Source organism: Megalopta genalis, chromosome 13 (genome assembly GCF_051020955.1).
Source record: "Megalopta genalis isolate 19385.01 chromosome 13, iyMegGena1_principal, whole genome shotgun sequence".
Classification (NCBI taxonomy): domain Eukaryota; kingdom Metazoa; phylum Arthropoda; class Insecta; order Hymenoptera; family Halictidae; genus Megalopta; species Megalopta genalis.
This window is the reverse complement of record NC_135025.1, coordinates 6,053,634-6,065,978: the sequence shown is the minus strand read 5'-3', so window position 1 is coordinate 6,065,978 and position 12,345 is coordinate 6,053,634. Positions and strand designations below refer to the sequence as shown.

At 30.2% G+C, this 12,345-nt stretch overlaps 1 protein-coding gene and 1 long non-coding RNA gene across 2 annotated transcripts; one reads left to right on the top strand and one right to left on the bottom strand.

Moving 5' to 3' along the window:
* Nucleotides 1–2,195: 2,195 nt before the first annotated feature.
* LOC117224228 (mitogen-activated protein kinase kinase kinase 7) lies at nucleotides 2,196–12,204 on the bottom strand. Its single transcript, XM_033477018.2, has 9 exons — nucleotides 11,949–12,204; nucleotides 11,158–11,383; nucleotides 10,957–11,074; nucleotides 10,305–10,634; nucleotides 7,784–7,896; nucleotides 7,087–7,355; nucleotides 6,827–6,899; nucleotides 4,043–4,296; nucleotides 2,196–3,949 (listed from the first exon to the last, which is right to left on the bottom strand). Exons 1-9 carry the CDS (start codon nucleotides 12,024–12,026, stop codon nucleotides 3,788–3,790), a joined length of 1,623 nt encoding a protein of 540 aa, XP_033332909.1. The 5' UTR covers nucleotides 12,027–12,204; the 3' UTR covers nucleotides 2,196–3,787.
* Nucleotides 6,855–10,228, top strand: LOC117224229 (uncharacterized). The gene is made up of 2 exons (XR_004491158.2): nucleotides 6,855–6,937; nucleotides 8,772–10,228. It is a non-coding gene; the product is annotated as an uncharacterized LOC117224229 (long non-coding RNA).
* Nucleotides 12,205–12,345: the final 141 nt, after the last annotated feature.

The window sequence follows — 12,345 nt, the reverse complement described above, 5'->3', positions numbered from 1 at the left end:
GTGCGTGCGCATCGTACGTTCACGTTTTTCCACGTTATCATCGGGGGGCTGCTGTCTTGCCTCGCTTATCGTTCATCATCGCCTCTCAGTCCTTCCCCTCTGATATTTCTTAATTAGTTTTTTTTTTTACGTTGGAACCGCCGGTTACGCGGTTACCACCCCCATTTACAGATCGCCGGGTTCGATCCCGGAGCTATTTATCGGAGCAACGAGGCTGTCGCCTGTACAGATTCGGAGCGCGATGAATCGCGAAAGTAGTACGCGATCGTATCTGCACCGCGGAATCGGTGTTTTGACGCTGGGTATATATCTGATAGATCGTCCGATTTTTCACGCTTTATATCACTTCGTAAATAATTCCGTAACATTCCCGCTTACGTATACCTCCAATGTTTGCACGTTTATACGATATACGTATGAGCCGTTTATTTTGAAAGTGTGGCATATAGTCGCTTTGTTTTTAAGTCGTCATATTTAAGGGTTTGCGTTTTAACACTTAGCCAACCGAACGGGGAGATCTCCCCGTTTTAAATTCAGTCGATCGACGACCGAATTGATAATTAATGAAAAATTAAAAATGATTGCTTCATTTTATTCAGATTTGCAAGAGGTACGAATGTTGGAGGAGTAATTGATGCCATATAAGTTTACTTCATAATTTTTGTTTAATCGAATGAAATATTTTAATTTCATGAAAATTGTTGAGGTTTCTAGCGCGGTCGTGGAAGTGTTAACACGTTTCAAAATATGGATGCTAACTTTCGAGAAGGTTCACTTGTATTTGTTATATCTCAGGATACTGATATTTTTCTCAGTATAAATAATTTCGTATAAACATTAAAACATCGCCACTTTTCATTACGGTAACGTGACTTATGCCACTTTCAAAATAAACGGCTCATATATATATACATGCGTCCCGTTCGCATAGTTTATGTAATTCTACGTGATTAATTATTTACGTAATTCTACGTAAATAAATTGGTCTTTTTAACTCATACACTTCGGGTACGTTATCCTATCGAAATTTCTATTATGAAGCGAAATTTATCTGAATTTTGTAGCAAAGATCTATATATTGTAAACCAAAGAATGCATTTTCCTTTTTTTTCTTCCTTCACCCAGTAGTTATTTTCTTCTTGAAAATTTTCGCATCTCTTACTCTTCAGGCTGTTCCCTTTTCCTTCTGTCTCTTTCAGTTTAAGTTCTGCTTACTTCTATATTCTGCAGCCATTTCTCAATAAATATTCTTCCCTTTCTTTGCTATTCCTTGTCCTTTCACAATTTTCTTTTCCTCTTCCTTCAAGCATTCTTTGAGAAGTATTCCACCGTTTCCGTTTTTGATACCTTCATCATACTTAAACTTCCTATTTCCTGCTAGTATCCTAATCTTCGATCTGTTTGTTTTTCTTCATGCACCGTGTATCCAGGAATATAGTAATCCAGTCCCCGCCACCGGTTCGAGTATTTAGTTTGCACCTATCTCTGGACGCAATTTTATCCATAATTCAACGAAGTATTTGGATTAATATTATCTAGTCACTGCTTCTGAAATTTGTATTTAAAAAAGAATTATCGAGCTTCTATTATATTACATACAGATCGGTCATTGAAAAACAAGTTAATACGTTTTCGGTAAATAAAGCGTTAATTGTTCTTCGAACAACTGCATTTTTTAAATTTTTGTTATAGGCTCAGATAAAAAAGTTAAAGGACGAGAGATTTTTATTTTTCTTTTTTTGTCATCCCAAGTGATAGCACAATTTAAAAAAGACATTTTGGTCATCGTCTAGTAGACTAGTTTCTATATCGTCTAAAAAAAAGATTCAAGTCACTTAGTCCGATTTTAAAAAAGTTATTGCGTTAAGGGAATACTAAAACACCTTTGTTAAAAATTGATTAGTTTATAACTGACTTAAATTGGGTATATTTTTGAATGATAGTACATACAACGGATCATAAGCTTGTTAATTCTCATATATTAATCAATTTCATCTGTTCCTAGTTTGTGATATTTTTGTAAAAAGTTAGTAATTTATGGAGGTCCTTCATTGAGTCTAATGTTTTTGTTTACGTTTCCACGATACGGAGCTTGCAAAGATACTAAAAGGTGTACGACGTTTGTTAATTTTTATAATTAGTAATAATCATTTTGTTAATGAGTTCTCTAAATCAAAAATTAGAAGAGATAGTACTTCTATAATAATCACACTATTTATTAACAGAGTCAGTTTTTACAAAAACCTCAAAATATGTAGTACAAATTAAAAAAAAAAAATGAAATTTTGTACATGCCATAATTCAATCGTAAAATTCTTAAATTATAGTTTACAAATTGTTTAAGGATATCTTGGGGATCTATAAACATATACAAAAATAGAAAAAGGAATTGCATCATCGTGAATGAAGTTTTCTTTATGAGCATCAACCGGCCCCATTAGCAAGTAGAAAAAGATACATGTAGCTAGACGTGGAAGAAATACAAAAACAATTTTGTTGCGAATATTATATGTTCGCATAGAAGTAAACATTTGTGAAATATAGGTCAATAAAGAATCAGTCAGAAATCAATGATTTCTGTTGTTTAAAAATTTTATAATTAGCTGCTTGAATTTTTAACAATTGTTTTACATACCGTTACTAATTAGATTCTAGATATGTAATAGGAATTCGCATAGAAAATAATTATAAAATAAAAAAAGATTTATTTATTTCATATGGAGGACTAAAATTCAAGTCTTCAATTATACTCACATTTAGTTGATAGATACATGCTTTCTTTAAAGTAAGGAAACAATTCAAAATAAATTATAAATTATCCTTTATATAAAGGACGAATTCTATTATGAGTAACTGAAATATAATTATTAATACTTAATAATTGTATCAGTAATTCAATAAGTAAGTGACTGTATAAATTATTTGTAATGACGAGATTGAATTGCTGGCTGATAGTAATTAAACAGTAAAATAACGATAAGATACATCCTTAATTTTACCACAGTTAAACCTTATACAAATAACCTGTGCTAATCACTATGTCGCAGACAGTTAACTAATACCTGTTAATCACTGTTATGTGTTACCAATTATGCAATAAGGTACTAATTTTACAGGTGTCGCGCAAAATCAATTGTTTTCACATGTTTGACCTACATCGTGCAAAATCAGGCACAAGACACGCAAGTGCCACTTTATTACTTATTTAATATACACAGTATACTACGACTTCAATTGTACTTTAACCGATATAATATGGGGACTTTTCATATTATTAGCTATTAAAGACAATACAGCGATATTTTAAAATATTGCAAAAGTAAAATGCATTTATATATATAATTCTATTTAAAATAAAATTCTTCATAAAAATTTTTTAGCAAAGTACATATGTAAAACATGTTTTCACGAAACGCTTATGTGTCGTTAGTCTGAAACAAATACATTAAAAACTTGGAATAATTACAATAAATACGGACGACATAATAAAACTTATTTTCCATACTGTTTTCATGGAAAATATTAGAGCTTCCTATAAATGTTTTTGAAATCTTAACGGTAGTCTCAATCAAATGCAAGAAAGCAGTAATTTAATATTTAATTAAAACTGTTTGGATATCATAAGATATCCATCATATTTTCAAGCTTTCTTTGAAATCGATACTTTTTCCTTCTTTTTCTTAACCACTCTTATCATATTCAGAGGTGATAATTTCTCCTTGTTTATTGTTGATTGAGAAATACGAACGATCTCATTGCTTTACTATATAGTGAATAATATGGATATTCAGGAGTGTCTCGAAGGCTCTTGACATGGTATCACAAACCATCCATTATTCCCTGAAACTGCAGGACCTACCATTTGCGCATTCAAGGCATTATTCATTCTTTGATTTTTCATTATTTCTAATTGCCGTTTTAAATTTCGATACAACTTGATCAAAGATTCCTACAATTTAGAAAACCTGTTAATATCTCCCATCTTCAATTCATGTCAATAAATTAATCATGGTATATTCAAGTACGCATTATAATAACTCACCTTCTCATCTTCGAGTTTTCTAAGTTCTTCCTGCTGCCTTAGACTGTCCAAAGTTAAATTTTTAAGCATTTCGTTTTTGTGTTGTCCCAAGAGAGCTATTTCTGTTTGAACTTTTAAATACTCTTGTGCAAGCTGCTTATGTTCTTCAAAAATTTCTTTTGATCTCTCACAAGTTTGATCTGGTGTGAGTGGTCTCAAGTCAGCATCCAATAAACGATAAACATTGTCCAAATCTTCATTAGTTGTGCTGTTACCTAATAATCAATAATAATTTTTAAACACACATATTAAAATGTACGAATATTCAAAAATTGTTTAGAACATGAAATTATAATTGTAATTTTTAACTATGTATCAAATAAATCTATGACAATAATATTGACACATGTTTTAGTATAACATACAATTTTCAGTAAAATTCTAATTTCTTTATCATATTCTAATCGGTTTCAAAGAGATGGGATAGGTAACTTAAGAATTAATCAATCATTCTTCATTCTTTTTAGCTGTTACAAGAAAATTACAGAACAATTTTATTTCAATCAAATACTGAATTAATTGCTCATATATATAAAAGAATAATCTATAAAAGATTTGGTAAAAGGTGAAAAGAAGGTGAAAACTTCACTTTATCCGTGTTTCCTTATTTATTCTACTCCAAACCACCCCATTTGTGCTGACAATAAGAAAAAACGCAGGCAAAAGTACTAACGCAGTAAAACCCAGCACCGTTTTAGCGTGTCCGTGGTGACGATGTTCGGATATTCCTCACACATTTCCAAATATTGAAGCCTATCAAGGCTTCGTTCATAATAAAATCAGGCAAGGTTCTCACATGAAGGATGTCACAGCGATCAACATTCACGAACAACGCGGGATTGAACCAAGAAGATGACCGGTCAAGCAATGATAAAAAGGCGGGATATGGAAGATGATTTTTTTTATAAAAATTGTAATTTTCGTTAATATAGATGATAGGGAAAAAAGGAGAAAGAGAAGGAAAGACCGTCGTTCTTGATGGTGTGTCGGGAGAGCACTAAACAAACGTGCATCTATATTGGGCCTGGTGAGTCAGCCACACCTGCTTCGAGGTATCCCCCACCAGACAAGATGTGCAATCATGAGCCAAGAAGAAAATACGGTTCTTCGGTTCTTAATTCATCTTCAGGGTTGGATTAGGTCAAAATTTCGATTTTCCTGGGGAACAGTTAGAGGAGAACTCGTTGATGACTAAACGTGCCTCAAGTACAACATACATTCGGTTATCATATTTTAGGAAAAATAATTGAAGATACTGTATGGGAAAATAATGTCACTGTTAAGAATGACTGTTTTATCCAAAAATATCCTTCGCTTCACCATTCATTGTACTGGGTAGAACCATTAATAAAGTTTCTTGTACTTTACTTTATCCCTTTCTATAACTTCTTTGTAAAACTTAAAATAATAATCTAATGTTTCTCTTTTGTAAAACATATTAATAAAGTCTGTAGCCTTCTCCTTTATCTTATGAAAACAATAGTAATAGGATCTGTTATTTCGATGGCATAATTTGTTTCTATTCACTATTCTTTTTTATACTTTGAACTTTATGGAGTGTGACCTTTATAACTATCAATAGGTGTCAATCAGGAACAAGTTCTGGCAATTAGTTGGCAGTTAAATTTAGTGAAGTCGCACAATGTGGCTGTTTTCGCGGGCCCTTTGCCAGGGTAGATGTCACCGATCGACGAACTCCTAAGGAATTCCTCACGGGAAAAGCGTAACATGCTAGGTGACACGTTTAAATTTTTTACAAATAATATTGTTATATACATACTTTCAGCAGAAAAATAAAAGTGAACATTTATAAGATATAAATTACTTTGATAATAACGACATGGAATTATATTAATTTATGTATAGTCGCATTGGCAATAAACTATCAAACAATTAAATTAATAATTAAATAGCTTAGACACTTCCAGCAAATTAAAAATTAATTCGCTTATTAAACTTTTTTTAAACTATTATTAAACTATACATATATTAGTATTTGGTAGTATTTATTATAAGTAACATATGAAAAATCTATATACTAAAAATTGCCTAAAGAGTTTTATAACAGTTTTCAAATAATAGTAAAATATAGGAAGATTTATATTTGATGTATTAAACTATTCTCACATGAAATATTTTTTAAGTTATAATTTACATAAAAATAACTATAATCATTAATTTTAGATATTCGAAAATGTTCTTAAATGACGACAATAGGTCTGGGCTTACACATTCCCCACTGAAAGCAAAGTTTTGTGGATCATACGGAGAATGTTATTTTGGGATTAGAGTACTATCGCGGTGAGTCACAAATTCGGAGCTCTCGCTTCAGACGAGTTCTCCTCCCTTGGTAACTATGTTATATCGCTGTAGCAACCACGAACTGATTAATAAATAACATTTAGACTGTACTGTGTTAAATTCACATAATATATAATTTTTTTTCGAAACCATCGATATTTTTTAACATGAAATCAAACACCTTTTTCCATTACATCTTTTAACAAGTGTCAAAATTCTTTAAAGTATATCTGGGTTATGACCTTGAAGGTACCTTGCACAACGAAACAATAAATTAATTTTGAGATAGCATTTCAAGATGATGTAAACACTTACTGGTAATGTTAAAAAATGTTCAAATTATAAGCATTAATCATTTGCTAATATAAACAATAAGGAACTGCAACAAATTAGAAAATAATACTGGGATACAAATATAGATAGTATACAAACAAATTTACTCACTCTGAACAGTGGTTTTCGTCCTCAGGACCGGCGAGTCTATTTGTGGATCAGGACATGGTAATTCCCAAGTATTCTGTAATTACAAATACGAAAATGTTTAAATATAAATTTGTGAGTATGTACTAAATTAATTTTCAAAAAATAGTCTTCTAAATAATTTTAGGGTTGATAAGCTTTTGAATGTTATTTAATTATTGAAGTGCTAATTTATTAACTAATAATAATAAGTAATTAATCAATTAAATATATTAGATGCTAACCTGATCACATTCAATATGAAGTGGTGGAAAATGTTTGTTTTGAAGCTTTTTACTGCATGCGTTGTCTAATGAATTATTTTTACAACTATTACGGAAGGGATTTGATAAATTATCTTTCCCATTTGGAAGTTTCGATGTTTCTTTAGGAGCATTTGCTCTAATTGTACCATTAGGAGTGTATCCATTTATTTGAGAATCCAGGGTACCAGATACATCTAAGGTATCGTCTTTAGGGACATGATTATCATTAACTTCTTCTGATTCAATACCTAAGGAGTAATAAATACTTATATTAAGATATACACATACAGGATATTCGATAAAAAATTATTCAATAGAATTTAAATAGTTTTGAAATGTGCGACTGGTGAAGACAACAAAAAAACAGAATGTACCGATTGAAACGTCGTATTACAAAAATGGATACTAATTTACAGAGAAATGTAATGATCTTGGAAACAAAAACCTATTAAATGACCTTCACATAATTCCTTCTGTCATCGCCATTCTTTGATTTACTTGTAATACTAACAAAGAGAATTTAGATATTCAATTTAAAATGAACATCATACCTACAGTATTGAGGGGTAAATTCTGTATATTATATATATAGTAAAATTATTTTTATTGCTATGTTTTAATCAAACTTGCTTCTTAATTATTCTTAAAGATTTCATCAAACTTAAAATATACATACTGGCAGAATATTCGACAGGTTCTAAATGACCACTGAAAAATTGTGATAATGTTGTCATTATTTCTACTACAACATCCATTGATGGTCTTTCTTCAGGAGACTTATGCCAACACCTAAAACAATAAAATATTTCTTTTTGATTGAATAAAAGACAATTTGTACTGCGCTAACGCATTTTACTATTTAGATTACAAGTATACACATACAATGTATATACATTACAAGTATACATTGTGCTAGTATAGTTCAAAATTTATTGTACATAATTAGTTAGGTATGGATGAACCTGAAATATATAAAAAATATGTCAACTTTATTTTAAAATGACAAAGTTGAATGGCATTGCAACCTATGCATGTATAATAGAAAAGACAATATAATATGAATAAGAAATATGTATTTTGTTTCAATATGTGCTGTAAATACTTTAAGGAATATTTTTACAATAAGATGAAAAACAAAAGCGACAGTGCTCTGATTCGACTTTGTTCTTAAACTATGAATGTTTAAGATCATAAAAAATAATATATAAACCACCTGAAAAAAACGTTTAACCGTTTATAATTTAAAAAAAAAAGAAAGTGCAATATCGTTATTTCTAATTTTCAATTTACTTTACCTAGTACAATCAGCGTTTAAAATATTTATTACACATAGTTGAACATCCTGTATTATTTCTAGGAGCATTTCAATTACCCATATATACCATAATTGCTTTTGGGTACAAAACCAGACGAGTAGCATGCAGTTTACTAAGAAATACCTTATGTTAATACAACAATAATGAAACCAATATAAAGTAGTAGTAACTATACTAATACCTTCTAGTAACTAAATAACTAGTAATTGATAACTAATGCCTTCCTAAACGATTATCTATCATTGTATTTGAGCAACACACCTGACAAAATATTTCCCTGATTTATCTTTTATTTATTTCCTCTGACTTCCTAAATGCAACACTTTCCCTTCCATATTTTATTATCAGAAAAATTAATGAGAAAATAACTGGGAGCAATCATAAAATTTCACACAATATATCCATTTGCACTGATGTGGATAACAATTTAAGAAAGAATGTTATTCCATCTAACATTCGATCATCAAGAGAAAAACGAAAGGGAAAGTAGTCATTAGACTCGATGAAATCCATAATGGACAAGAATCATTGAAGACAATTTCACTTACCACTAAACTTTGCTCCCAGTGCCTAAACATGGAAGAGGATGAAAGAGTAGATCGCTGTTCCAAAGGAGAATCCATAGTTGCTACAAAGACCCCAATTTCTTTAATGAATATTTTATGATGAACTATGTGCCCCAATCTTCACCCTCACCTAGGATAAAACCTAAAATTCATAAGAAGAAATTTAGAAAAACCCTAAATAAAGATGCGGAATAATCTCAGAGCGAATGAAGTTTCCACAATCACATTTTGTGGACAATCAGAAAATGTGTTAAAACCTGCCACAAGAATTTTCCGTTTTCAATATCTATATTGCTGTGAAGATTGACTTCAACTGTGGATTGTTTATATTCGTGAAGAAAAACATTCATCCCTACAGAATGTACTAAACGTTCGTTAATAGCAACATGGGCACAGTGTAAGTGAAAAATTATAAGAATACTACATACTGCTGTAATCACAACCAATGATAAGCAAGGTAGCGAACTGTGAAAAGGAGATGCAGAACTACAGAAGAAATTGTATGTCAAATACTACACTTAAACGATTTTCTTAGCAGAATTTAGAGGATATTAGTAACATATTGTAGCATCTTATATCTTCTAAAATTTAGAGTTATAGTAACATGTAATTGAAATGGTATCATTTAGCACCTATCTGGTTGTTTCTGAACATATTTCTCAAATAATTTAATTAATTGTCTATTTCTGCATACATTTTCCTACTTCTATCCCAAACTTCTCTATTTGTATGCCTATCAATGACAAGTGAAAGTAAGAAGTATAAAATATATGTTGTTGATCATTGGAAGATAAAGAGTGTCAAACTTATCAATTTGACACTACTGACAGATGAACTATACGACCACAATGTAAACAAACATAATATAAACAGTCTTTGAATGCAGAGTGAAATAAGAAGATCAGGTTTCATTCACGCATTTATTCTGAAATGTAATGTCCATTAATGTATGAGCATAAAGTGTTGTTTGTTCAACTATGTAAATGTAAATATATTATTTCCAATAATATCAATTCTACCATGTTTAAGTATTCAAACAAATTGAATTACAAAACAATCGAATACAAAACTTACTATGTTAGTATTACAATAGTTCTATATTGTAAAAATATAGTTACTAATTACGGAATGCTTCAATTAAACTATCATATTAGAAAGCAAATAATATTTTTAATATTACCTTTTTATCACATTCATTATGTTCAATTAACAGAATATAAAATAAATAACAAAAAGATATATTTTGTTTTATAAATTATTTTCAATATTGATTTTATGGAACTGTAAATAAATTTGCATCAATTATAATAATTACCTAGTCATAAGATCTTCAATTGGTTTTGGACAGCCTTCAATCAAAGGAGGTCTCTGTCCCATATGCACTGCCCACATTATTCTGTATGCTGAGCCACCAATTTGATCAAATGGTTTCTTCCTTGACAATATCTCCCACAGAATGACACCCCAACTAAATACATCACACTTTTCTGTATATTTATAACCTTCAAATACTTCTGGAGCCATCCAAGCAGCAGAGCCTTTGTTGTTTGTCATGTATGTATTTAAGTCACAAGCTGTGCCAAAGTCACAAATTTTAAGAGTCTGTCCACCCATTACTAGTAACAAATTTGGTGGTTTTAAATCCCTAAAAGTAATATAAATAATTTTCGGTAATTGTTACTATTAAAAACTGAATTTTTAAATAACACAACATGGGTCTCTGAATAAGTAGTACAATTTTAAAGTGATTTTACACAAAGAAGCCTTTTCCAAATGAATATTGAAAATGTTTTTTATAAACAAAAACACTAATTAATGAACAAATTACATGAACAAACCTCATCTAGTTAACAACAAATTTTATTCCTAATTTTTCATTTATTCGTTCTTGTACATTCATCTCTTTTTAGGTTGTACTACCATTTCAAGGAGGAACTTATATATTCTGAAGTTTTAATTAAATTTACCTGTGAATTAAAGGCTTTGGTTTCATATTGTGAAGATATGCAACACCACGGGCACACTGTAAAGCCCAACTCATTGCATGACCTGCAGTATATTGTGGCTGAGGGTTACAATGTAGAACTGTAAGATATACATGAAGTTACAAGTAGTAACAAGAGCTCAGTTCTATTAAATATCATAAAATATCAAACAAAGAAAAACACCATTGTATAAGGATCCGCCTTCCGCATATTCCATTACTAAGCAGACTGGATTTTTAGTACAGGCACCATATAGTTTAACAATATTAGGGTGCACAACCCTTGACAATTGTCTAACTTCCACTGTAAAGGCCTTTCTTTCACCTTCTGAATTGATGTACTTTACTGCAACGTATTGCCCTTTCCATTTTCCTTTCCATACTACTCCAAAAGAACCTTTTCCAACTATCTGCATAAGAAAGATTAATTCGAGGATAATGTATGAATGCCATATATATTTTAATTTCACTTAATCTTAATAAGAGTGATTTAATCTAAAAATTTGTTCCAACCTTCTTAAAATCAAAAAAGAAGCTCTTTTTCAAATAAAATATTAATAACATGAGATCATAATAAAAATCATTTACAAATAATGAGGAAGAATAGAATGTGAAATAATTATTTAAGTTTATACAACAATAAAGATTTTTATTTTTTCTAACTAATAGAATACAAATTACAATCTTTTTTAATCAATCATATTCTTTAACAAATAATACCTCCCGTATATTATTATCAAAATACCAATGCAGAAGGTCAATCAATCTTCATCGGTAGCAACAATTTAATTGAAAAGTCTATAAAAAATGTCTAGGTTATGTTTTAAACGTGAAAATTTTCATTAATACAGATAAGTTCTAAAAATTTCAAATATACGAATTGATCAATATTTTATAAACATTATGACGAATAATAAAAAAGATAAAACATCAGTTTCCTCAATCAATCGAAGGTATTACTATAAATTACAATACCTGCTCTGTTTCGATTTCATCGTAGTTAATTTCTTCAACAAACTGCTGTTGATAGCCTACTAACTCTTTACCCGCCATCACACATAGACGACATCACATTAGTTTCAGGGCACATTTAATTACCAAGCGTATTTCTAACGTTCAAATGTTTATTTAAACTTCGAGCTCAAGCTCTCTCAATATTTTCCGTTTTATTAACATTTAGGTGGCATGTGTAGTGAAGAAGATGTACATATGTACTTTACATATGTACTTATGTACATATCGATAAATGTTTCTGATTCGATACATCGATATGTTGAAATACGATCCATCGTTGCATGCATACGGACATCGTAATCAAATTTACACAAAATATATCAATTCTGTCGTTCAACATAATTATGCTATGTATCTA